The sequence below is a fragment of the Anomaloglossus baeobatrachus genome, chromosome 2 (assembly GCF_048569485.1).
Source record: "Anomaloglossus baeobatrachus isolate aAnoBae1 chromosome 2, aAnoBae1.hap1, whole genome shotgun sequence".
Lineage (NCBI taxonomy): Eukaryota > Metazoa > Chordata > Amphibia > Anura > Aromobatidae > Anomaloglossus > Anomaloglossus baeobatrachus.
In genome coordinates, this window is record NC_134354.1 from 176,358,044 (window position 1) to 176,385,729 (window position 27,686).

General features: G+C 47.7%; 1 protein-coding gene across 1 annotated transcript; it reads left to right on the forward strand.

The window, feature by feature from the left end:
- The first annotated feature begins 638 nt into the window (after nt 1–638).
- Nucleotides 639–5,363, forward strand: LOC142288113 (transmembrane protein 185A-like). The gene is made up of 5 exons (XM_075333485.1): nt 639–758; nt 866–1,034; nt 2,943–2,946; nt 4,882–4,994; nt 5,071–5,363. The coding sequence occupies exons 1-5, from the start codon at nt 639–641 to the stop codon at nt 5,313–5,315; spliced, it is 651 nt and encodes a 216-aa protein (XP_075189600.1). The 3' UTR covers nt 5,316–5,363.
- The last annotated feature ends 22,323 nt before the right edge of the window (nt 5,364–27,686 follow it).

The window sequence follows — 27,686 nt, forward strand, 5'->3', positions numbered from 1 at the left end:
TCATAAGGGGACAATGCAGGGTCACTTTTTTATCAGGAGCATAGTGGGGGAATTATTTTTTTCATGTGCACAGTATACGGGTTATTTAGTGCACAGTATAGGGGTTATTTAGTGAACAGTTTACGGGTTATTTAGTGCACAGTATACGGGTTATTTAGGGCAAAGTATACGGGTTATTTTCTGCACAGTATACGGGTTATTTAGTGCACAGTATACGGGTTATTTAGTGCACAGTATACGGGTTATTTAGTGCACAGTATACGGGTTATTTAGTGCACAGTATACGGGTTATTTAGTGCACAGTATACGGATTATTTAGTGCACAGTATACGGATTATTTAGTGCACATCCACCATAAATCTAAAGCAGTGGTGTATGGAGTGAGCTCATGAGCCTGCTCCATACACCCCGGGTGCTGCCACAATCCCAGGGGTGCTCTGATTTGGTGCCCATTACCCTTTCCTTCCCTTGTGAAATTTCAACTTGTCTTGAAAAAAAAACAAGGCCTCAAATGGCAACTTTAATGGAAAAATAATTAAGTTATGACCCTGGGAAGAAGATGAGAATAAACAAAACTGCCATATTGACCGTAATGAGAAGGGGTTAAAAGTAAAAGTTTGTCCTTTTGTATCTGCTGTATGGGGGCGGCTGACCTGCGCCTCTTCTCTCTGCAGCTGGAGATCTTGTGCTCGGGGAACATCTTGCAGTTTATATTCATTGCCCTGAGGCTGGACAGCATCATCACGTGGCCGTGGCTTGTAAGTTTTCTTCCTTCTTGATGCCCGCCATGTGCTCTTCCTGGTGTGCGGCCGCTGGGTCATTAGCTCCATATTATTCAGTGATTTCCCGTGTCTTCTGTGCTCAGGTGGTCTGTGTGCCGCTCTGGATCCTGATGTCCTTCCTTTGTTTGGTGGTCCTGTACTACATCGTGTGGTCCGTCTTGTTCTTGCAATCCATGGACGTCATCGCTGAGCAAATGGCCGGCAGCTGGATGGCTATCGTTGTACCATTGCTCACTTTTGAGGTACTCGACTGTGGTGGGGGTCACATATTCAGCATGGAGGCTATGCTGACACTTCTACATAATCATGGGATCCAGTATGGTTGAATCACAAGATATGGTGATCCCCACAGATAAATTATAGCCGTGTGAATTGTCATAGGGTACACGTAGATAAAATATATATATATCACCTATTCCTGGTAAAGGTGGATTATTTCCAGGACTACAGCACTGATTACTGACCAGTAAGGGTCTGGTGTTAGAGGAAGTCCACCAAACATTTAAGGGTTGTCTAGGAATATAATATCGATGTCAGATGGTGGGGGACCCCCGATGATCAGCTCTTATCAGCTTCACATAACTGTTGAATGGAGCTGAACAGCAGAGCGGTGTTAGGGGCAGTGGCCGCTGCCAGGTGCTGCAGATCAGCTACTAATCCAGAGAATATAGAGACTGTGCCATTCAAATAATATTTTCCATTCTGAGAATCTGGATAAAGGGGTTTTCCAGCTACAGAAATCCTATGTTCCCAGGAGCAGTTTGTTTAAAAAGAAAAAAAAAAACAACTCCTTCAATCACCCTCCCCTGGTCCAGCTCTTGAGTCTCCACCGCTGCTCCCGGAGTCTGCTATTGCCTGCAGGGCTGATGTCAGCTTGACGGTGCTGCAACCAGTAACTTGAGTTCAGTGGCCGTGCCCAAGTTGACGTCACAAGCTGCTCAGGATTGCCAAGCTTAGTTCTTGGCTGCAGCGCTATCGATGTGACGTCACCGCTGCAGACAGTAATAGACACCGGGAGCAGTGGTGGAGACTCAGTGCTGGACCTGGGAGAGTTATTAAGGCACTCCTTCAGCACAGGATGACTTTGCAAACCAGTTACAGGAGCTTGTGCATCATGGTGGAGACTAATCCTTAAAATACATCTTCCCGCCTGCTTGTTTTCCCTCAATCTGTGAAGCCAGAGCTGTCAATCAGGGAAGAGGAGAGGGTGGAGATAGAGGGAAAACAAGCAGGTGGAAAGGTTTATTTAAATAATTAGCCCCGTCATGATGCACGAGCGCCTGTGCTTGGTTTGCACAGTTATCCTGTGCTGACAGTCCCTTTTTACTAGACATTGAAAGAAAACACTGCAGTCCGGGGACAGCGTTTTCCCATACACTACTCACAGAAGTTAAGGGATATTTGGCATTTGGGTGAAATTTAAGGAAAACTTATAAAGTTTTCTATAATGATATTTTATCTCAACAGTCGGGCATTTATGTAGAAGTATGAAATGGTGATTTCCTCAGCTCAACCTATTTATTGACTCAAAAGTCAACAACAGTGGTGGGCATACCCCAGAAAAAATGTCAATGTCTCAATAACTTGTCATGTGGCCTTGAGCATCAATTATAGCTCACAAAGACCTCTCCTGGTCACAAGTGGAGTTAATGTCTGCGGAGGCATGGCATCCCACTATTCTTGAGTGGCGGCCCTCAGGTCATTGAGGTTCTGGTGTGCAGAGTTACAAGCATCTACACAGCGACTCCGCTTATCCCATAGATTTTCTGGAAAAAAGGCAGGCCTCTCCATTTTTATTCCTTTCTCTGCCTTTTCCAGTCTCTCTGTATCTCTGTACAACCTGCTGGTGACACTCTAAGAGCGGCTACTCACTTGCGAGTTTCTCGCAGTAGAGCAATGCGAGAAAATCTCACATTGGAATCGGACACGTTAGTGAATGATTCAGCTCGCATTTGTGATTTTTTTTCTCAATCCAACTCGGAAGGAGAAAAAAATCGCAGCATGCTGCTTTTTTGCGAGTTTCTACTGCGAGTCTCTCCAATGCAAGTCTATGGGAGCGTGTAAAAAATCGGATGTCACGGGACGGCACTCACACCATCCTAGTGACATCCGATTTTCTAAATACATTTCTCGCATGTTTCCTAAAACACTGGAAACGAGTGATGTCTCACAATGTCTGTCAATCTCTATTCTCTGTCAGTCGGTCTCTCCCTCTCGGTCTCTATTCTCTCTCTGTTGGTTGGTCACTATCTCTGTCCCTCTCTCTCTGTCCATGTCGGTCTATCCCTCTCCCCCCTCTCTCATACTCACCGATGCCCGATCACCAGCGCGGCGCTGCACGGCAGTCACACTGCTCTGGCGGCTTCTCCTCTTTTGAAAAAGCCGGCCGCTCATTATTCAATCTCGTATTTCCTGCTTTCCCCGCCCACTGGCACCTATGATTGGTTGCAGTCAGACACGACCCCACGCTGAGTGACAGCAGTCTCACTGCAACCAATGACAGCAGCCGGTGGGCGTGGCTATGCTGTGCAGTAAAATAAATAATTAAAAAAAACGGCGTGCGGTCCCCCCCAATTTTAATACCAGCCAGATAAAGCCATATGGCTGAAGGCTGGTATTCTCAGGATGGGGAGCCCCACGATATGGGAAGCCCCCAGCCTAACAATATCAGCCAGCAGCCGCCCAGAATGGCCGCATACATTATATGCGTCTGTTCTGGGACTGTACTCGGCTCTTCCCCATTTGCCTTGGTGCGTTGGCAATCGGGGTAATAAGGAGTTAATGGCAGCCCATAGCTGCCACTAAATCCTAGATTAATCATTGCAGGCGTCTATGAGACACCCCCAAGGATTAACCTGTAAATTAAAGTTAATAAACACACACAGTGAAAAAATCCTTTATTTGAAATAATAAACAATAAAAAAGACCCTCGTTCACCACTTTATTAAGTACCCAAAAAACCCATCCATGTCCGACGTAATTCACAGAGGTCCCGCGTCGCTTCCAGCTCAGTTACATGACGGTGACAGGAGCTGCAGAAGACACCGCCGCTCCTGTCAGCTCCACGCAGCAACTGAGGTGAGTATCGCGGTCAGCTGATGTCAGTCAGGTAACTCGTGGCCACCGCTGGATCCTCCAACAGTGACATCAAGTCGCCCGAGTGACAGCGATGAAGTCACAGGTGAGTTGCAGTCACGGGGGGAGGATCCAGCTGGCCGTGGGTAACCTGAGTGATGGCAGCCCTAATGGCGCTGCTCAATTCAGTCAGTCAGGGGATTAGCGGTCACCGGTGAGTCCTTCACGGGTGACCGCTAATCAGTATGCGACACAGACAGAGCCGCGGCATGACTATGAAGTCGGGTGAAGTTCACCCGAGTTCATTCTGATCCTGCCGCTCTGTCTGTGTCTGCTGTCATCTGCTATGCAGCTCTGCTACATGGCTGTCTGTGGCTGCTATCAGCGGCCATGTAGCAGAGCTGAATAGCAGATGACAGCTGCTAAGAAATAAAAGGATCACACACGGATCACACATGCATTGCACACACACTGCAATCATGAGAAAAATCTCAGGATCGCAGTGCAGTTGCATTGCACACTGACCTAACGTGAACTAAAATTAGACGAGGTTTTTTCAGCCAACTCGGACCGATTTTACTCGCATAGATGTGTTTCCAGCCTAAGCTGAAGGGTCTCTTCCGTTTGAGAACATCCTGCTTGAAGCCTCTTAATGGCGCGGTGCTGCTGATCAATTGTTTGGTGTCGTTTTGGTTTCATGATGTCAGATTGTGAGCAGCATGATGAGCAGGACTGATTAATAGAAATTCTGATTGAACCCCAAAATTAATTTGGCGATTTATGAATCAAACACCAATGTGAAATTTGCCATTTAACTCCTTATTAGAGAACAGCAAGTTGTGCAAAAAGTGCTAAAACATTGAACAGTTGGACATGAGCATCCGAAAGATTAGAGAAGGTCACATTAACTTCACCTGAAAAGGTCAGAGGGCGTTTTAGGATCATCCTGAAATTTCACTCGAAAGCCAAATATCCCTAACTTTTTGTGTGTGGTGTGTAATGTCTGTGTCTTCTCTCGTTGCAGATCTCGATTGGATGGAGATAATTTATTCTCCTATATCCCCATCTTTGTCCCTCTCTGGCTTTCTTTAATTACCCTGATGGCAGCGACGTTTGGCCAGAAAGGAGGCAATCACTGTAAGTGCCGTGCGTTGTGTGTGAGGTGGTGATGTGGTCGTATTGTGGAAACCTTACTGTAACCTTCATCTTCCAGGGTGGTTTGGTATTCGTAAAGACTTCTGCCAGTTCCTGCTGGAGATCTTCCCTTTCCTGCGGGAGTACGGTAATATCTCCTATGACATTCACCATGAGGACAGTGAGGACGCGGAGGAGACCCCCGTGCCGGAGCCACCCAAGATCGCTCCAATGTTTTGCAAAAAGACCAGTGTGGTTATCACTCAGAGCCCGGGGAAGTACGTGGTGCCACCACCCAAACTGAACATCGACATGCCAGATTAATGCGGTGATGGCGGAGTCCCAGTACACGGCCGGTGTTTCCAGTGGATTTCAGATACTGCTCCTCACTACGTTGCAAGACGGAAAACGCTATTGACCTCACTCTGGGGCTTTGTTGTTTTTGTTTCTTTGTTTACTTCATAATGCAGCGTAAAGAATCCTTTCTGCTTTCCTGACACGTCTCTTTTGGGAAATTCTTGCATGTGTCAAAGGCTGTGTTATAATATTCCTCTGTTATTCCTCCTGGAAATGAGTGAATGGACGGCTAACTGTTACCGTCCATCTAGTCAGACACTGTCCAATAACTGCTGACCGTGTTGGACTGTGCAAGGACACCTTCTCTACACGAGGGGAACACGATCGCCCATTTTATTAATTCATTTCGAAGACGAGTAGAACAGGGATGAAGCAACACAAGAAAAAAAGAAGAGGATCCAAAAATGTTATTTCATGAGAAATATTAGGCTTTTGTAAGACAGACGTGACCAGAGCGCAGGTGAGTCCTTACTAACTCTCATCCATGGTGCTGCCTTAAGATCTTCTCTCCCTGACCGTGTCGGCTCATCTCACAGATGATGTTTTTTTTTTATTTTTTGTTTTATAAGATGCACACCAAATTTAGAGATAAAAAAAAGTAAAAAAAAAATGGGGTCCGTCTTATACTCCAGGATTGTCTTACAGGAGGGGGTGGCAATGGTGGAGTCACAGGAGGCAGGGGCGATGCTGGTGGGGTCTGTGCTAGCAGCGGTGGGGTCTGTGTGGGGAGCAGAAGCTGCGGTGGTTGTGTTGAGCAGGCCGGTGCAACGGGTGTCCCAGATGCTATGTCAGCGGTCCAGGCGTCAAAGAAATTGCGTCCAGAGCCATCATTTGAAGCCAGAGCATTTGGGAAACACGCCGCACAGCCACCGCAGCTTCCACTGCCAGCACAGCCACCGCAGCTTCCACTGCCAGCACAGCCACAGCAGCCAACACAGACAGCCGGCCACCTGCAAAGAGGCACCAGACCACTCGTACAGACAGCCGGCCGCACAGACAGCCCCCCGGGCCATTTCTCCACCTCCCAGTAAGCTAAAAGGAAAAGTGCGTATTATAATCTGAAAAATATGGTATATATGAAAAACCAATATATTCTGATAATAATGCTAGAAACGAGCTTCGTGTTCTGTCCATCAGGGGACTAATCCTTCTTTCAGAGTATTTTTATAAAGTAAGGTTGTATAAAACAAGGGAATAAGCTTGTAGTAAAGCGTCATAATATATCAAATCCAGAACCGAGACGCGCCAGTACATTTTACTTTTTTTTTTGTTTTCACACTGTTCTGTTCATTGTAAAAAAAATGTTTCTATGTAAAATATTCTCGCCATTGATATTGATGTTAATAAGTTATTAGGTGTTAAAACGGTGATGATGCACAGATTGTACAGACAAATTCATTTAATAAATTGTTCATAATGAAAACTCTGGTTTTACTTGGCATTGAGAGGACTAAACTATTGGGGGGTTCGAGAATTACAGTTTTTAGGCCCTGAGTGCACTTACCGGTTTTTGCCGCGGATTTCCTGCAGATTTGCTGCATGTTTCGCTGCAGAAAATGTTCATAACATCTCTGCAGTGAATCATCAGCAAAACCTATGGAAAAAAAATGTTGTGCGTACTAGGCGGATTTTGACAGCTGCATGTTTTGCTGCGGGATTCCCGCAGCAAAAACAATTGCATGTCACTTCTTTTCCGCACGTCGCTGCGGCATTTCACTGCATTGACTGCAATGTAATCGGGAAATCCCGCAGGCAATAACGCAAGCAGCAAATTCTGTGCGGTTCATTGCGTTTTTCTGCGTTATTTCCTCCGGTATTTCGCGGTTTACCTGCGGTAATGTACAACGCTGCCTGCGGTTTCCAGGGAAGTGATGTCATTATGACAGGAAGAGGAAGCGGAGCAGAGTAAACACACACATATCACAGACACACACAGACATCACAGACATAAAACACAGACACAGACATATAGAATACACATAGAAAGCAAACCAATATATAGAAAAAAAAATACGTGGGCTCCGCCGTATTTTTACCTTTCAGCCGAGGTAAGCACACACCGGCGGCCTGGTATTCTCAGGCTGGGAAGGGCGAGGGGCAGGGTTAATATCCCCCGCCTCCCTCCCACCTCCTGCAGCCGGGAATATCAGCCGCAGCTTCCCCGGGACTGTCGCTTCCATTATGCGGCAGTACCGGAGTGTCTCCAGCTCTTCCTGCTGCCGTGATGCAGTGGCAGACAGGGTAATAAGGAGTTAATGTCGGCGGATCGCCGCCACTAAGTTCAGTCTTGATCATGGCAGCCTCTGAGACAGCTGACATGATCAACCCGTAAGTGAAGTGAAAAACACACACACCGAAAAATCCTCTATTTTAAATAAAACACAAAAAAGCTCTTGGTTTACCCATTTATTAACCCCCCCCGAAACACACAGCTCCGGCGTAATCCACGTCCTCCAATTCTTGCATTCAGCCGCGACTAACACACAGCGCTGAATGAATGCAGCCTCGCAGCGAGCCTGCAGAGGTAGCCACAGGGCATTTCCCATGGCCGGTAATGTGAACTCACTACCACTCGGGAGAAATGCAGCGTGTGCTCACAGGGACTCTCTGTCTCTCTATTTAACTATCTCTCTCTATCTATTCTTCTATCTGTCTATTTATCTATCTGCTATCTAAGAAGAAAATTACTTTTTTTTTTTAATGTGCTTTATTGCATTGAATACATTAACCCCTTAACGACCTTTGACGTACTGGGTACGTCACGGTGACATGGTGCTAAACGACCCATGACGTACCCAGTATGTCATGGCGAAATCGCGGTCCCGGAGCCCCGGGGAGTCCAATTTCTTTGATTAAACGGTAGATTCGGGAAGGAGAGGACCTCTGCCTGACCTCAGGAGGGGTGCTGCCTCCTCCCTGAACCTACAGAGGCTGTGATTGGCTGACAAATGCCGCTCAGCCAATTACAGTCACTGTAATGTTCCAGCCATTGAAAATGGCTGGAACATTTAAATCCAGCCCTGATCAGTGCTGCTGTAGCACTGGCCATTGGCTGGAGCTGGGTGATCGGTGCTTCACCCGCCCCTAGCTCTGATTGGAGAGACCAGTCTTGTGACCGGTCTCTCCAATCAATGTGGATCTGGGGCCTGTGTCCGTCCCTGGAAGCCGAGGAGAGCGGTCTCTGCGGGTGCCCATCGGTAAGTTGCTGCCCCCGCCGCCCGCCCCCTATCCCCGATCACCCTGCCAGCCCCGCCGCTGTCTCCGATCGCCCCGCAGGCCACCGCCAGCCCCGCCGCTGTCTCCGATTGCCCCGCCCGCCACCGCCACTGTCTCCGATCGCCCCGCCTGCCCCGCCCGCCACCCGCCACCGCCAGCCCCGCTGCGGGTCCGATCACCACCGCCAGCCCCGCCGCTGTCTCCTATCGCCACCGCCAACCCCGCCGCTGTCTTCGATCGCCCCGCCGCTGCTCCCGATCCACCACTGTCCCCGCCGCCACGCTCGCCACTGTCCCCGCCGCCACTGTCCCCGCCGCTGCTCCCGATCCACCGCTGTCCCCGCCGCCACGCTTGCCACTGTCCCCGCCACTGCTCCTGATCCACCGCTGTCCCCGCCGCCACTGTCCCCGCCACCGCTCCCGATCCACCGCTGTCCCCGCCGCCACTGTCCCCGCGGCCGCTCCTGATCCACCGCTGTCCCCGCCGCCACGCTTGCCTCTGTCCCCGCCGCTGCTCCCGATCCACCGCTGTCCCCGCCGCCACTGTCCCCGCCGCCGCTCCCGATCCACCGCTGTCCTCGCCGCCACGCTCGCCACTGTCCCCGCCGCCACGCTCGCCACTGTCCCCGCCGCCGTCGCACCCACCTTTTTCAGCCGCTGCTGCCCCGAATCGGCCCCCACTGTTCCCCATCGGCTGCCCCTTCTCCATCGCCACTACACCTCCTATCCCTCCATGTGCTGCAAGCCACCCTCCCCCCACATAGGGTGGCTTGCAGCACATGTGGGGGGAGGGTGGCTTGCAGCACATGTGGGGGGAGGGTGGCTAGCAGCGTGCTGCAAGCCACCCTCCCCCCACATGTGCTGCAAGCCACCCTCCCCCCACATGTGCTGCAAGACACCCTCCCCCCTCCATGTTCTGGGGGCCACCCTCCCCCCGGGGCCCCCCCTCCTCCATGTGCCATCTCTCTCTCCCATCAGACTCTTCCCCCCTCCCCGATCTGCTGCCTGCTCTCTCCCATCCTCTTCATCTACTGCCCCCTCTCACCCTCCCCAATCTGTTGCCTCCTTCATCTGCTGCCTCTTTTGTCTGCTGTGATCCTGCTGCCTAGATCCATCCTGTAAGGTAGGTATCCCCATCTCACCTCCCTCCCGCCCATCCTCTGCCGCTCCTCCATCCGCTGCGCCATTTCCCATCATCCATCCGCTGCGCCCTTTCTCATCTGCCGCCCCGCCCTCTCGCATCGCATTATCCAGCGCAGTTGCTCGCTTCCAGACTGCAGTGGATGATGCGATGCGAGACTCGTGCATTGCTCTCACGTTTGGCACTGGTCTTAGTGGCAGGCGCTCATATTTTTTTTTTTTTATTCAATTTTTTTTTTTTACTGATGTCTGTATTTTTTATTTCGCCAAACTAATTTTTTTTGTATGGGGGGGGGGTCTAGTTTCCAAAATGGGATCACATGTGGGGGAGCTCTATTGTTTAGGCACCTCAGGGCCCGGGGGTCTCCAAATGCAACATGGCGTCTGCTAATAATTCCAATCAATTTTACTGTGAAATGGCGCTCCTTCTCTTCTGAGCCCCGCCGTACGCCCAAACAATTGATTTCCACCACATATGATGTACCTGTGTACTCAGGAGAAATTGCACAATACATTTTATGGTGCATTTTTTCCTGATACCCTTGTGAAAAAAAAGCTACCTGTTTGAAAAAACAATTTTGTGGTAAAAAAAAGAATAAAATATTTTCACGGCTGAACATTACAAACGTTTGTGAAGCCTCCAGGGGTTCAAAGTGCTCACTAAACAGCTAGATAAATTCCATGAGGGGTCTAGTTTCCAAAATGGGGTCAATTGTGGGGGAGCTCCATTGTTTAGGCACTTCAGGGGGGTCTCCAAACACAACATGGCGTCCGCTAATAATTCCAACCAATTTTGCTGTGAAATGGCGCTCCTTGCCTTCCGAGTCCTGCTGTGTGCCCAAACATTTGATTTCCACCACATATGAGGTATCTGCGTACTCAAGAGAAAATGCACAATACATTTTATGGTGCATTTTTTCCTGATACCCTTGTGATAAAAAAGCTACCTGGTTGAAGCAACAGTTTTGTGGTAAAAAAAAATTTTTTTCTTTTCACAGCTCAACGTTATAAACTTCTGTGAAGCCCCCAGGGGTTCAAAGTGCACATCAAACATCTAGAAAAAATATTTGAGGGCTCTAGTTTCCAAAATGGGGTCACTTATGGGGGAGCTCCATTGTTTAGGCACCGCAAAAATTCAAATGGTGCTCCTTGCCTTCCGAGTCCTGCCGTGTGCCCAAACATTTGATTTCCACCACATATGAGGTATCTGCGTACTCAGGAGAAAATGCACGATACATTTTATGATGCATTTTTCCTGATACCCTTGTGAAAATACTAATTTTTATGGCTAAAGTAACATTTTTGTGTTAAAAAAGGAAAATTTTCATTTTTTCGTTTACATTGCTTTGGTTGCTGTGAAGCTCCTAAAGGGTTAATAAACTTCTTGGATGTGGTTTTGAGCAGAGTGAGGGGTGCAGATTTTAGAATGGGGTCACTTTTGGGTATTTTCTGTCGCCTAGGTTTCTCAAATCACTCCAAATGTGATGTGGTACCTAAAAAATTTTTTTTTGTAAATTTTGTTGGAAAAATGAGAAATTGCTGATGAACTTTGAACCCTTCTAACTTCCTAACTAGAGTTGAGCGCGGTTCGTGGTTCGTGGTTCTCCAGTTCGCGGCTCGAGTGATTTTGGGGCATGTTCTAGATCGAACTAGAACTCGAGCTTTTTGCAAAAGCTCGGTAGTTCTAGAAACGTTCGAGAACGGTTCTAGCAGCCAAAAAACAGCTAAATCATAGCTTGGTTTCTGCTGTAATAGTGTAAGTCACTCTGTGAATCAAACTATTATCACATTTCAGTGTATAGTGTGCGTGAACAGCGCCTTCAGATCACTGCTGTTTCTATAATGGCGATCGCCATTTTTTTTTTTTTTTTTTCTTGTCTTCCTTCCCTAAGCGCGCGCGTCTTGTGGGGCGGGCCAGCATGTCAGCCAATCCCAGACACACACACAGCTAAGTGGACTTTGAGCCAGAGAAGCAACGGCATGTGTGATAGGATCTGCATGTCACATGTCCCTGCATTATAAAACCGGACATTTTCTTCACGGACGCCATTATCTGCCTTCTGCGTCTTTGGTGTCAGACATCACTGTCGCAGCTCCGTCTTCCTGAGTCCTATAGCCGATACAGCTGTATGCGCTGCATACACAGCGTTAGACAGCTTAGGGAGAGCACTTTATAGCAGTCCTTTTAAGGGCTCCAACCGGCAGGGTCAGAGAGCCATAGGTGACAGGTCCTGCAAACAGCAACAGCGTCTGTGTAGCCCAGGTCAGGGATTTCCTACCTGCATTTCACCATTAGGAGGGAATAGAAAGGCAGTCTTCCATTCCTCTACCCAGAGCACCACAATCCTGCCACTGTACCCTCTTGTCCTCTGCACACTCCAACTGATAACTAAGCCATTATACTAGCAAACACTCAGTGTACCTAGTGGCATCCTATACGTGGCTATTGGACTTTGCTATAGTCCCACTAGTGCAAAGACATTTGCAGAGCGCGTCTGCCTGCATTGCACACTACAACTCATTCTAACCAAGCCATTATACTAGCAAACACTCAGTGTACCTAGTGGCATCCTATACGTGGCTATTGGACTTTGCTATAGTCCCACTAGTGCAAAGACATTTGCAGAGCGCGTCTGCCTGCGTTGCACACTACAACTCATTCTAACCAAGCCATTATACTAGCAAACACTCAGTGTACCTAGTGGCATCCTATACGTGGCTATTGGACTTTGCTATAGTCCCACTAGTGCAAAGACATTTGCAGAGCGCGTCTGCCTGCGTTGCACACTACAACTCATTCTAACCAAGCCATTATACTAGCAAACACTCAGTGTACCTAGTGGCATCCTATACGTGGCTATTGGACTTTGCTATAGTCCCACTAGTGCAAAGACATTTGCAGAGCGCGTCTGCCTGCGTTGCACACTACAACTCATTCTAACCAAGCCATTATACTAGCAAACACTCAGTGTACCTAGTGGCATCCTATACGTGGCTATTGGACTTTGCTATAGTCCCACTAGTGCAAAGACATTTGCAGAGCGCGTCTGCCTGCGTTGCACACTACAACTCATTCTAACCAAGCCATTATACTAGCAAACACTCAGTGTACCTAGTGGCATCCTATACGTGGCTATTGGACTTTGCTATAGTCCCACTAGTGCAAAGACATTTGCAGAGCGCGTCTGCCTGCGTTGCACACTACAACTCATTCTAACCAAGCCATTATACTAGCAAACACTCAGTGTACCTAGTGGCATCCTATACGTGGCTATTGGACTTTGCTATAGTCCCACTAGTGCAAAGACATTTGCAGAGCGCGTCTGCCTGCGTTGCACACTACAACTCATTCTAACCAAGCCATTATACTAGCAAACACTCAGTGTACCTAGTGGCATCCTATACGTGGCTATTGGACTTTGCTATAGTCCCACTAGTGCAAAGACATTTGCAGAGCGCGTCTGCCTGCGTTGCACACTACAACTCATTCTAACCAAGCCATTATACTAGCAAACACTCAGTGTACCTAGTGGCATCCTATACGTGGCTATTGGACTTTGCTATAGTCCCACTAGTGCAAAGACATTTGCAGAGCGCGTCTGCCTGCGTTGCACACTACAACTCATTCTAACCAAGCCATTATACTAGCAAACACTCAGTGTACCTAGTGGCATCCTATACGTGGCTATTGGACTTTGCTATAGTCCCACTAGTGCAAAGACATTTGCAGAGCGCGTCTGCCTGCGTTGCACACTACAACTCATTCTAACCAAGCCATTATACTAGCAAACACTCAGTGTACCTAGTGGCATCCTATACGTGGCTATTGGACTTTGCTATAGTCCCACTAGTGCAAAGACATTTGCAGAGCGCGTCTGCCTGCGTTGCACACTACAACTCATTCTAACCAAGCCATTATACTAGCAAACACTCAGTGTACCTAGTGGCATCCTATACGTGGCTATTGGACTTTGCTATAGTCCCACTAGTGCAAAGACATTTGCAGAGCGCGTCTGCCTGCGTTGCACACTACAACTCATTCTAACCAAGCCATTATACTAGCAAACACTCAGTGTACCTAGTGGCATCCTATACGTGGCTATTGGACTTTGCTATAGTCCCACTAGTGCAAAGACATTTGCAGAGCGCGTCTGCCTGCGTTGCACACTACAACTCATTCTAACCAAGCCATTATACTAGCAAACACTCAGTGTACCTAGTGGCATCCTATACGTGGCTATTGGACTTTGCTATAGTCCCACTAGTGCAAAGACATTTGCAGAGCGCGTCTGCCTGCGTTGCACACTACAACTCATTCTAACCAAGCCATTATACTAGCAAACACTCAGTGTACCTAGTGGCATCCTATACGTGGCTATTGGACTTTGCTATAGTCCCACTAGTGCAAAGACATTTGCAGCACGTCTGCCTGCGTTGCACACTCCAACTAATTATAACTAAGTTGCATTGTCAGGGATATTTATTCTTTATTATTCTGCTGTTAATAAAGCTAGACCACCACTGCAATCTTCACCACCTCTCAATTTTTACTACCACATTTTCAGTCCACAATCTTGTCGCAATCAACATGAGTGGCAAAATGACAGATGCTGGTGGAAAGGGGAAGAGGCGTGGTGGAAAAGGCAAAAAAGGTTTTGTCCGTGGGGAAGGTGGCAAAGCTCCATTATCATCTGCTGAAGATAGACCATCTACCAGCAAAAGTAAGATGTCTACTACTTACCGTGGACAATCCGATGTGCTCCCTTTGTTACGGACACGAACAACAGGAACAAAGGTAGATGATGGGCAAAAAAGGAAAATGCTTGAATGGATCTCAAGTGGTCCAACAAGTGCCCTCTCTGCCACTTCAAGTACCGCATCCAAAAAACACCAGTCCTCTGAGTTGTCATCCCAATCAAACTTGCTTTCTCCCAGCTCTGAAGTCTCCATCAGCCCTGCACAGTATGGTGGAACTGAGATGGCTGAGTCTGCAGAGCTGTTCAGTCACACTATAGCCTGGGAATCAGAGGTCTGCTCCCAAGCTACAGTGAGTACAGAACAGGAAATGGTCTGCAGTGATGCCCAGAACCTTTGTGACTCAGATTCAGGCCGTGAGGACCAAGTTTCTGAGCATAATGTTGACCCTTTGTCACAAACTGTAACACCTGTGGTTATAGACAATGAGGAACATACTGATGAAGATGAGACGCAGATACCCGATTGGGATGACAACTTAAATATTCCGTCAGGGCAAGAAGAGGCTCGGTCTGAGGGGGAGGGGAGTGCAAACACAACAATTGATGATGACGTTCTAGATCCCACCTACTGTCAACCCCCAGTCAGGCACTCGAGGAGGTCAACAGAGGCGGTGGAGGAGGATGCAACCGACGACGAAGTTACCTTGCGCCTTCCTGGACAGAGTCGGAGCACTGGTAGCACGTCTACAACTGCATCCTCAGCCACCACTCTGCCTATGAGCATTATTCGGGGTGGATCAACAGGTCGCATGGCCTCTAAGCCTTGCCTAGCCTGGTCCTTTTTTCACATCGAAAAAGATCGCCCAACTCATGTGATATGTAACATTTGTCATGATTCTGTTAGTAGAGGTCAAAACCTCAGCAGTTTGACAACTTCTTCCATGAATCGTCACATGACTAAATATCATAAGTCCCGGTGGGAAGCTCACCGTGCTGCAATGCGGCCTAGTGGAGCGAACCATCCACCGCCCGCCCCTTCCACTGCATCCGCGCGCTCTTCATCTTCTAGGACTGTGGGGACAGCTGCCACACCTGTTTTTCCACGCAAAACTTCCACCACTGTAACCGCAACAGGCAGTTTGCTTGTAAGGTCGTCAGTTGGTTTGGAAGGGGAAACAAGTGAGTGTGTACAGCTCTCTCAGACATCGATAGCACCAACGTTGGATGAAGGCAACATCATGTCTCCGCCTGCACTTTCCTCACAAACCTGCATTTTTCAAGGGACACCCTACTCAACACCGTCTACACACAGCAGCCAGATCTCTGTCCCTCAGATGTGGTCAAATAAAAGGCCACTTCCTCCGACCCATGACAAAGCTAAGAGGTTGACTCTATCCCTCTGTAAGCTGTTGGCTACCGAAATGCTGCCTTTCCGCCTAGTGGACACACAGGATTTTAGAGACCTTATGTCTGTCGCTGTGCCCCAGTACCAGATGCCTAGTCGCCACTACTTCTCTAAGAAAGGTGTGCCCGCGCTACACCAGCATGTCGCACACAACATCACCGCTTCCTTGAGAAACTCTGTGTGTGAACGGGTGCATTTCACCACCGATACTTGGACCAGTAAGCATGGACAGGGACGTTACATGTCGCTGACTGGGCACTGGGTAACTATGGTGATAGATGGTGAAGGGTCTGCTGCACAAGTCTTGCCGTCCCCACGACTTGTGTGTCAATCCTCTGTCTGTCCAAGTTCCGCCACTGCTTCTGCATCCTCCACCTCATCTGGGTCCTCCACCTCCGCCCCAAGCCTGCCTGGTCAGGCCACCAGCGTTCTCACTGCGCAGAAGGAATCACGCACCCCTCATTACTATGCTGGCAGCAGAGCGCAACGGCATCAGGCGGTCTTTAGCTTGACATGTCTTGGTAATAAGAGTCACACAGCTGAGGAGTTGTGGTCAGCTTTGCGGTCCGAGTTTAATAAATGGTTGTCTCCACTCAAACTGCAGCCTGGTAAGGCCGTGTGCGACAATGCTGCAAACCTGGGTGCGGCACTTCGCCTGGGCAAGGTGACACACGTACCTTGTATGGCTCACGTGTTGAACCTTGTCGTGCAGCAATTTTTAACACACTATCCCGGCCTAGATGGCCTTCTGAACAGGGCACGAAAACTGTCAGCTCACTTCCGCCGTTCAAGCGCCGCAGCAGAGCGACTTGCATCGCTCCAGAAGTCTTTCGGCCTGCCGGTTCATCGCCTGAAATGCGATGTGGCGACACGCTGGAATTCAACTCTCCACATGTTACAGCGACTGTGGCAGCACCGCAGAGCCCTGGTGCAATACGTCATGACGTATAGCCTGGGCCAACGAGATGCAGAGGTGGGGCAGATCACCCTGATGGAGTGGTCTCAGATCAAGGACCTATGCACCCTTCTGCACAGTTTCGACATGGCGACGAATATGTTTAGCTCTGACAATGCCATTATCAGCATGACGATTCCAGTCATTTACATGCTGGAGCACACGCTAAACACTATTCGGAGTCAGGGGGTGGGACAACATGAAGGGGAGGAACTACAGGAGGATTCATATGCGCAAGGGACAACAACATCACGAAGGTCCAGACGTTCATCATCACCAACGCAGCAGGCATGGGACCATGGGGGACAGGGATCGACAAGGGCGCATAGTAGCAGGCGAAATGTTGAGCAAGGTGCAGGAGAACATGAAGAAATGGAGGACGAACTGTCCATGGACATGGAAGACTCAGCGGATGAGGGAGACCTTGGTCAAATTTCAGTTGAAAGAGGTTGGGGTCAGATGTCAGAGGAAGAAAGAACGGGTAGCACCTCTATGCCACAAACACAGCATGGACTTGGTCCGCATGGCTGCGCAAGACACATGAGTGCCTTTTTGTTGCACTACCTCCAACATGACAGTCGTATTGTCAAAATTAGAAGTGATGATGACTACTGGATTGCCACACTATTAGATCCCCGGTACAAGTCCAAATTTTGTGACATAATTCCAGCCATAGAAAGGGACGCACGTATGCAGGAGTATCAGCAGAAGCTGTTACTAGATCTTAGCTCGGCTTTTCCACCAAACAACCGTGCAGGTGCAGGGAGTGAATCTCCCAGTTGTAACTTGACAAACATGGGACGGTCTCGTCATCTTCAACAGTCTACCCGTACCAGTAGGACCTTTTCTGGTGCCGGTAACAGCAATTTTATGGAATCTTTTCATAATTTTTTTAGACCCTCTTTTGCAAGGCCACCAGAGACAACAAGTCTGACACATAGTCAACGGCTGGAGAGGATGATACAGGAGTATCTCCAAATGAACATCGATGCCATGACTGTGCAACTGGAGCCTTGCTCCTTTTGGGCTTCAAACCTACAAAAATGGCCAGAGCTCGCAACTTACGCCTTGGAGATTTTGTCGTGTCCAGCTGCCAGCGTTGTCTCTGAACGTGTATTCAGTGCTGCTGGGTGTGTGCTGACAGATAAGCGCACGCGTCTGTCCAGTGACAATGTGGACAGACTGACGTTCATCAAAATGAACAAGTCATGGATCCAGAAGGAATTTACTACCCCTGTGTCATCCTGGGGAGAGTAAATGCTTGTGGATTTGGAATGTGCTTGATGCAAATCAAAACATCCTGTTTGCAACTAGGGCCCAAGTGCTGCCACTGATGGGGTGGGTGTCTGTGTGGCCCAATTTTTGGAAAAAAGGGAGACTCCGCTTGGAGTAACCCTTGCTTGCTGTGTTTTTAAAAGAAGCCAAGATGAACAGAGCTGGGATCAGGAAAGACTTTGCTACCTACCCCGGTGTCATCCTGTGGACGGCTAAGAATAGCGTATTTTTGAATGTGCTTGATGCAAATCAAAACATCCTGTTTGCAACTAGGGCCCAAGTGCTGCCACTGATGGGGTGGGTGTCTGTGTGGCCCAATTTTTGGAAAAAAGGGAGACTCCGCTTGGAGTAACCCTTGCTTGCTGTGTTTTTAAAAGAAGCCAAGATGAACAGAGCTGGGATCAGGAAAGACTTTGCTACCTACCCCGGTGTCATCCTGGGGACGGCTAAGAATAGCGTATTTTTGAATGTGCTTGATGCAAATCAAAACATCCTGTTTGCAACTAGGGCCCAAGTGCTGCCACTGATGGGGTGGGTGTCTGTGTGGCCCAATTTTTGGAAAAAAGGGAGACTCCGCTTGGAGTAACCCTTGCTTGCTGTGTTTTTAAAAGAAGCCAAGATGAACAGAGCTGGGATCAGGAAAGACTTTGCTACCTACCCCGGTGTCATCCTGGGGACGGCTAAGAATAGCGTATTTTTGAATGTGCTTGATGCAAATCAAAACATCCTGTTTGCAACTAGGGCCCAAGTGCTGCCACTGATGGGGTGGGTGTCTGTGTGGCCCAATTTTTGGAAAAAAGGGAGACTCCGCTTGGAGTAACCCTTGCTTGCTGTGTTTTTAAAAGAAGCCAAGATGAACAGAGCTGGGATCAGGAAAGACTTTGCTACCTACCCCGGTGTCATCCTGGGGACGGCTAAGAATAGCGTATTTTTGAATGTGCTTGATGCAAATCAAAACATCCTGTTTGCAACTAGGGCCCAAGTGCTGCCACTGATGGGGTGGGTGTCTGTGTGGCCCAATTTTTGGAAAAAAGGGAGACTCCGCTTGGAGTAACCCTTGCTTGCTGTGTTTTTAAAAGAAGCCAAGATGAACAGAGCTGGGATCAGGAAAGACTTTGCTACCTACCCCGGTGTCATCCTGTGGACGGCTAAGAATAGCGTATTTTTGAATGTGCTTGATGCAAATCAAAACATCCTGTTTGCAACTAGGGCCCAAGTGCTGCCACTGATGGGGTGGGTGTCTGTGTGGCCCAATTTTTGGAAAAAAGGGAGACTCCGCTTGGAGTAACCCTTGCTTACATTGTTTTTAAAAGAAGCCAAGATGAACAAGTCATGGGTCAGCAAAGACTTTGCTACCTACCCCGGTGTCATCCTGGGGACGGCTAAGAATAGCGTATTTTTGAATGTGCTTGATGCAAATCAAAACATCCTGTTTGCAACTAGGGCCCAAGTGCTGCCACTGATGGGGTGGGTGTCTGTGTGGCCCAATTTTTGGAAAAAAGGGAGACTCCGCTTGGAGTAACCCTTGCTTGCTGTGTTTTTAAAAGAAGCCAAGATGAACAGAGCTGGGATCAGGAAAGACTTTGCTACCTACCCCGGTGTCATCCTGGGGACGGCTAAGAATAGCGTATTTTTGAATGTGCTTGATGCAAATCAAAACATCCTGTTTGCAACTAGGGCCCAAGTGCTGCCACTGATGGGGTGGGTGTCTGTGTGGCCCAATTTTTGGAAAAAAGGGAGACTCCGCTTGGAGTAACCCTTGCTTGCTGTGTTTTTAAAAGAAGCCAAGATGAACAGAGCTGGGATCAGGAAAGACTTTGCTACCTACCCCGGTGTCATCCTGGGGACGGCTAAGAATAGCGTATTTTTGAATGTGCTTGATGCAAATCAAAACATCCTGTTTGCAACTAGGGCCCAAGTGCTGCCACTGATGGGGTGGGTGTCTGTGTGGCCCAATTTTTGGAAAAAAGGGAGACTCCGCTTGGAGTAACCCTTGCTTACATTGTTTTTAAAAGAAGCCAAGATGAACAAGTCATGGGTCAGCAAAGACTTTGCTACCTACCCCGGTGTCATCCTGGGGACGGCTAAGAATAGCGTATTTTTGAATGTGCTTGATGCAAATCAAAACATCCTGTTTGCAACTAGGGCCCAAGTGCTGCCACTGATGTGGTGGGTGTCTGTGTGGCCCAATTTTTGGAAAAAAGGGAGACTCCGCTTGGAGTAACCCTTGCTTGCTGTGTTTTTAAAAGAAGCCAAGATGAACAGAGCTGGGATCAGGAAAGACTTTGCTACCTACCCCGGTGTCATCCTGGGGACGGTTAAGAATAGCGTATTTTTGAATGTGCTTGATGCAAATCTAGCTGTGAAGTGTACAACTGGGGCCCAAGTGCTGCCACTGAAGGGGTGGGTGTGTGTGGGGCCCAATTTTTGGAAAAAAGGGAGACTCCGCTTGGAGTAACCCTTGCTTGCTGTGTTTTTAAAAGAAGCCAAGATGAACAGAGCTGGGATCAGGAAAGACTTTGCTACCTACCCCGGTGTCATCCTGGGGACGGATAAGAATGGCGTATTTTTGAATGTGCTTGATGCAAATCTAGCTGTGAAGTGTACAACTGGGGCACAACTGCTGCCACTGAAGGGGTGGGTGTGTGGGGCCCAATTTTTGGAAAAAAGGGAGACTCCGCTTGGAGTCACCTTGCGGTGTTTTACATGACTTTAGAAGGGCGTGCCATGCCTATATCTGTGTGTCCTCCTCTTTTTCCTTGTCCAGCTGTTTTGTTTTCGCATGAGTACATGTCCTTGTCACTTTCCCATGTGTTTGTGTTGTGTTGTGAGTTGTTTGTCACCTTTTGGACACCTTTGAGGGTGTTTTCTAGGTGTTTTACTGTGTTTGTGATTGCCTGCCATTGTTTCCTATGGGCTCGAGTTCGGTTCGTCGAACGTTCGACGAGCCGAACTCGAGCCAGACCCCCCGTTCGGCGAACCGCCTCGAGCCGAACCGGGACCGGTTCGCTCATCTCTATTCCTAACGGAATTTTTTTTTTTCAAAAATTGCACTGGTGTAAAGCAAACAAGTGGGAAATGTTATTTAGTAACTATTTTGTGTGACATATCTCTCAGATTTATGGGCATAAAATTTCAAATTTTGAAAATTGCAAAATTTTCAAAATTTTCGCCAAATTTCCCAAATTTTCACAAATAAATGCAAAACATATTGGCCTAAATTTACCACTGATATGAAGTACAATATGTCACGAAAAAACAATCTCAGAATCACCAGGATCCGTTGGAATGTTCCAGAGTTATAACCTGTCAAAGTGACACTGGTCAAAACTGCAAAAAATGGCCGAGTCTTTAAAGTGAAAACAGGCTGGGGGCTGAAGGGGTTAAAGCACATGTACCAACCCGCACGCGGCAATACTGAAAACAATACCGCGGTAAAACCGCATGCGGTTTTCGGGTGCGGTTTGTTGCGGTAATCTTTCAGTGCTTGTGGAATTTCCTTGAGAAAAATCCATTTTCCAGTGCGCACAAAGCCTTAAAGGTTCGCAGTGAGGATGGGGCACTGTGAAGAACGCTCCTCCACACAGCTCCACTATTCAGACCCCACATTGTGCTGCACGGAGGGTGGGGTAGGGGCGATAAATGGGGATCACAATATCTCTGATTATATAATGTGTTTTCCCAATCTGTGGGTCTAAAGTTTTTATCGAACTTCATACTAAACACTATATTTTGGCCCACCAGCTACCACAGTACTGCACTCTGTATGCAGCCCATCCGTGACTTCTCAGATCTGGACATTTTGATGCGGTCTACCAGATACTACCGTACCTTCAATCAATACAGAGCCCCTCCGTACGGTAGATGCAGCAGCTTCCTGGCTCATGACTTTTCTGACCTGGACATTTTGCTGTGACCCACCAGCTACCATCGTACCTTCGTACACAGCCCCTCCATGGACGCAGCAGGTTCATGACTTCTCTGATCAGGATCGGTATTTTCTTGCAGGGTAAATAACAACCGCACCAAGAAGATCATTATTCCTGTCCCCATGAGACCCCGTCCTCCGTCACCACCGAATAACTTTATTTTTCTCAGATATACACACACAAGGACCAATTACATATGAAGCTTATTAACCCCTTAACCTGTTTTCACCTTCCGGACCAGGCCAAATTTTCAATTCTGACCAGTGTCCATTTACCAGTTAATAACTCTCGAACGCTTCAACGGACCCCAGAGATTCTGAGATTGTTCTTTCGTCATATTTTACTTTATGTTAATGGAAAATTTAGGTCTCAATTTTTTAAGTTTGTTCATGAAAATATTGGACTTTTGACTAAAATAATGCAATTTTCAAACTTTAAATATTTATGCCCTTAAACCAGAAAGTTACAAGTACATCTCAATAAATTAGAATATCATCAAAAAGTAAATTTATTTCAGTAATTCAATACAAAAAGGGAAACACACATTTATTATATAGAGTCATTACACACAGTAATCTAGTCCTATATATTATATATTCATTACACACAGTAATCTAGTCCTATATATTATATAGTCATTACACACAGTAATCTAGTCCTATATATTATATAGAGTCATTACATACAGAGGGATCTATTCCTATATATTATATAGAGTCATTACACACAGTAATCTAGTCCTATATATTATATAGAATAATTACACACAGAGGGATCTATGCCTATATATTATATTGAGTCATTACACACAGAGGGATCTATGTAAAGTGCTTTTCTCTATTAATGTTGATGATTATTGCTTACAGCCAATGAAAACCCAAAAGTCATTATCTCAGAAAATTAGAATATTATATAAGACCAACTGAAGAAATGATGTTAAACTCAGAAATGTTGGCGCCTACTGAAAAGTCTGTACAGTAAATGCCTCAATACTTGATCGGGGCTCCTTTTGTATGAATTACTGTATCAATGCGGCGTGGGCTGGAGGCGATCAGCCTGTGGCACTGCTGAGGTGTTATGGAAGCCCAGGTTGCTTTGATAGCATCCTTCAGCTCATCTGCATTGTTGGGTCTGGTGTCTCTCATCTTCCGCTTGACAATATGCCATAGATTCTCTATGGGGTTTGGGTCAGGCGAGTTTGCTGGCCCATCAAGCACAGTGATACTGTGGTTATTAAACCAGGTATTGGTACTTTTGGCAGTGTGGACAGGAGCCACATCCTGCTGGAAAATGAAATTTCCTTCTCTAAAAACCTTGTCTGCAGAGGGAAGCATGAAGTGCTCTAAAATTTCCTGGTAGATGGCTGCGCTGACTTTGGTCTTGATAAAACACAGTGGATCTACACCAGCAGATCACATGGCTCCCCAAACCATCACTGATTGTGGAAACTTCACACTAGACCTCAAGCAGCTTGGATTGTGGCCTCTCCACTCTTCCTCCAGACTCTGGGACCGCAATTTCCAAATGAAATTCAAAATTTACTGTCATCGGAAAAACAACACCTTGGACCCCTGAGCAACAGGCCAGTTCTTTTTCTCCTTGGCCCAGGTAAGACGCTTCTGGCGTTGTCTATTGGTTATGAGTGGCTTGACACAAGGAATGTGACAGTTGTAGCCCATGTCCTGGATACGTCTGTGTGTGGAGGCTCTTGAAGCTCTGACTCCAGCAGCAGTCCACTCCTTGTGAATCTCCCCCAAATTTTTGAATGGCCTTTTCTTAAGAATCCTATTAAGGATATATTTGTTTATCCCGGTTGCTCGTGTACATTTTTCTACCACACTTTTTCCTTCCAGTCAACTTACCACTAATATGCTTGGATACAGCACTCTATGAACAGCCAGCTTCTTTAGCAATGATCTTTTGTGGCTTACCCTCCTTGTGGAGTGTGTCAGTGACTGCCTTCTGGACATCTCTCAAGTCAGCAGTCTTCCCTATGATTGTGTAGACTACTGAACCAGACTAAGGGACCATTTTAAATGCTTAGGAAGGCTTTGCATGTGTTTTGTGGTAATTATTCTAATTTTCTGATATAATGATCTTTGAGTATTCATTGGCTGTAAGCTATAATCATAAACATTAACAGAAATAAACACTTTAAATAGATCCCTCTGTGTGTAATGACTCTATATAATATATAGGAATAGATCACTGTGTGTAATGACTCTATTTAATATATGCGTTTCACTTTTTGTATTGAATTACTGAAATAAATTAACTTTGTGGATATTCTAATTTATTCAGATGCACTTGTATATCCCACAAACTAGTTAATACATAACATTTTCCACATGTCTACATTATATCTGCACCATTTTTGAAGCCTAACAAAACAATATTAGGAAATTAGAAGGGATAAACGTTAATCAGCAACTTCTCATTTTTCAAGGGAACCAAACATCAGGATTTTTGTGAATAAGGTGCAGCCAGTGCAGTACTGGCACTATCAGGCACATTGTGTACATACCATTAGGGTGCAACTCGGGTGTTTAGTCAGTGAAATCCAACTTTATAGTTTGAAAATTTGTGCACTTTTTGATTGACGTGTGCACCTCTCTCCTAATGTCCTGGCATGTTATGGACGTTTATCCCCGCCCCCCCCCCCCCCCCCCGTTGCCTGTTCCTCCCTCTCACTGGCCGTATGTAAATTTAACTGGCAAAAATGTAACTGGCAAAAGAACAAACAAAAAAAACAATTAGGGGTCATGTTGCCAGTTTTCGGTTGATGGAGCTGTGTGATGACTTATTTTTTGTGAGGTGGGACGATTTTAGTTAGAACATTTTTTTTATTTTGCAACAACCAAATAATGTAATTTAGGCGTTCTTGAACGTTTTTTTTCTGCATCATTTTGGTTAATTATTTTACTACATTTATTTTTAATAGGGCAAAAGGGGGCTGATTTGGACTTTGATTTTTAAAATTTTGTAACACTTTTTTCTTTTACTTTTCACTATTTGTAATAGTGAAGCTGCGATCGACTATTGGCTTGTGCCCTGTACAGCAGAACCACAGCATTGCTGTATATAGCAGCAATCACAGTCTCCTTTCAAGCCACAGGCAGTTTCAAAGAAGCGCTGCAATGACAAGGAGGTCTTCAGCAGTTACCAATGGGAGCTTAAAATGGCGCGCCCGTATGCCGCCACATGTTAAATCCCGCTGTAAGTGTTTGACAGTGAGATTTAAAAGGGACCTGTCACCAGTTTTTCGGCCTATAAGCTGCGGCCACCACTACTGGGCTCTTATATACAGCATTCTAACAAGGTCGCTCAGGTACAAACCAGTCAGATGGGTGGCTCCGTTCTCCGAGACCTGCTCCTCCCCTTTCGGCCATCTTGGTCTTCCTTATTCTGAAGCCGTGGTGCAAGACGCGTCTACGTCATACACACGCACCGGCACTGAGGTCCTGCGCAGGCGCACTTTGATCTGCTCAGGGCAGATCAAAGTATTAAATATGCAAAAATATCCATAGGAAAAATGAAAAGATAACAATCACAGGTATATCATGCTAAAGAGCATTTTAAGTAACATATGGAAAGACCTGTATGGACTACCATATATAAGAATGCAAACCACTCAGGAAATCCACAAAAACAGGAGAACAACAAGTGGTTGGGATGCAAAGGTATATACCAAGATTTATTAATACATGCAAAATTTAATAGGGCACATATATAGAATATGAGTGCAAAAGACAGAGGTTGCAATGGGCACAGTAAAGTCGGGGAGATCACATGTCGCTTAGTAACAGAAAAAATCATTTATGTAAACAGGATCATAGACCATGTGATAACCCAGGGTGGTAGCTGGTGACACAAGAGTTAATAGACAACAAAAAGCACCAGGATGAAGCAATATATGATACAAGTGTAACATACCAGTGCTGTATAAAATCAGAGAAAAGTCACCAGCATAGCATTAAAGTGCCAAGTGCAGAACTGCAAGACCAAGAGTCCCCCCTTGCAGATGGTAACGCACGTTTCACATATTAAATAATGAACGCTTCATCAGACCGGAAGAGGGGTTACCTACGCGTCATGCACCACAGCTTCAGAATAAGGAAGACCAAGATGGCCGAAAGGGGAGGTGCCGGTGTCGCGGGCGGAGGAGGGGACGCCGCGCCCTCCCTACTGCTCGGGTCCGGCTGCTGCGGCCCACTGCTGCCGCTGCTCGGTGGCTCGAGCGATGGGCCGGATCCCGGGGGCTCGAGGTGCGTTCCTCGCCCGTGAGTGAAAGGGGAATTGGTGTTTTGGGATAGTTTATTGTCCGTGACGCCACCCACGGTTGTGGTGATTTGTTGACACCACTGCTGCTCTGTATGGGGATCCCGGGAGTGGTGGTATGGAGCAGCTAGACGTGAGTCCTCCCCTCCGTGGGTAGGGGGGTTGGTTGTCCCGGGGCCCAGTGATGAGCTGGGTGATGCAGGGCTTGGTGGGGTGCAGGGACGCGGGGGCAGCTCTGTGCCTTGCGGCACTGTGGTACTCACTCAGTCTGAGACGATGACACAGTTCTCGGTAAAACACACGGCTGGAAAGACGGTTCCCACGGACGGCTGCACTTGCTTTCCCCAGTAGGTGACGGTGACGGTCCCTTTTTCCTGCACCTAAGATGATGATGGTTGCGATGGGTTCCCGCCAGTAACCCGCTCCCCGGCTTGGATATGGGCCGGAGGAGCCCTACTTTGCCCGCAGGCGCTGGCCCTGAGAAACTGGTGCCCTGGCGGTGGCGGTGTCTCTCCGTTACGGTTGGACTGTTGCCTTCAATCGCGACTTGGTTGTTAGGAGACAGACGTCCCCTTCACTGACGGATTTGGCAAATTATGGCGACTCCTAGCCTTGCCGGGATCCGAAAGGCCCCTGCCCTGGTGCTGACTGTTCTTCGTATACCGCTCCAGATCGCCGGGTCACCACCCATCCGCGGTCCTTCCAGCAACCTCCAAGCAGTCACCTCTGCGGACTATCACCGCCGTCTGCTGACCTTGCTGTCACTGTCCGGGGCACACACCTGGAACAACTTCAGGCTTTACTACTCTCGCTTTTTCTGTCACTTCAGCTTTTCTCCTTAGCTCCACTACTACTTCCTTCTACTTCACTCCTCCTCCGACACTAGTCTCGCTTCAACTGCCTGGTTCACCCGCCTCCAGGGCTGTGAACTCCTTGGTGGGCGGAGCCAACCGCCTGGCCCACCCCCTGGTGTGGACATCAGCCCCTGGAGGAAGGCAACAAGGATTTTAGGTTAGCCTTGGTGTTCCTAACTGGGGTGTAGGGTGTGGTGGTGTTATGCCCTGTGACCCCTGGCTTGCCCAGGGCGTCACATTCCCCCTTAGCAAAATGCAGACCGTCCGCGGGCTGCCTGTCCAACACCGGTTTTATTTTCTGAAAAATATATAAGGTAAAACGGTAAACATAACAACTTATGACATCATCCCACATCGGGAGGTTCAGTACTTAAACGTTGCAAACGGTTTACGGTTACGGTCTCCGCTCTCTCCCACCCAAGTAACCTGGCCCTGATGCTGCCCCTAAAGCCCAGGCAGCACCCCTTGACCCCAGTCCTGCACCAAGTTACCCGAGCGGGATCTGTCCTTCCCCTCCAGAGGGTAGCCACCGGTTCCTGTGGTGGCTGGGCCCCAGCCTGCTCTGCTGTGGGCCCTCCCTCCAACCTGCC

Excerpts from the sequence above, each read along its gene's own strand:
- LOC142288113 (XM_075333485.1), top strand. The coding sequence starts at position 639 with ATGGGGGCGGCTGACCTGCGCCTCTTCTCTCTGCAGCTGGAGATCTTG. Across the intron at positions 759-865 it reads TCATCACGTGGCCGTGGCTT|GTGGTCTGTGTGCCGCTCTG; the intron begins GTAAGTTTTCTT and ends TTCTGTGCTCAG. Across the intron at positions 4,995-5,070 it reads CCAGAAAGGAGGCAATCACT|GGTGGTTTGGTATTCGTAAA; the intron begins GTAAGTGCCGTG and ends TTCATCTTCCAG.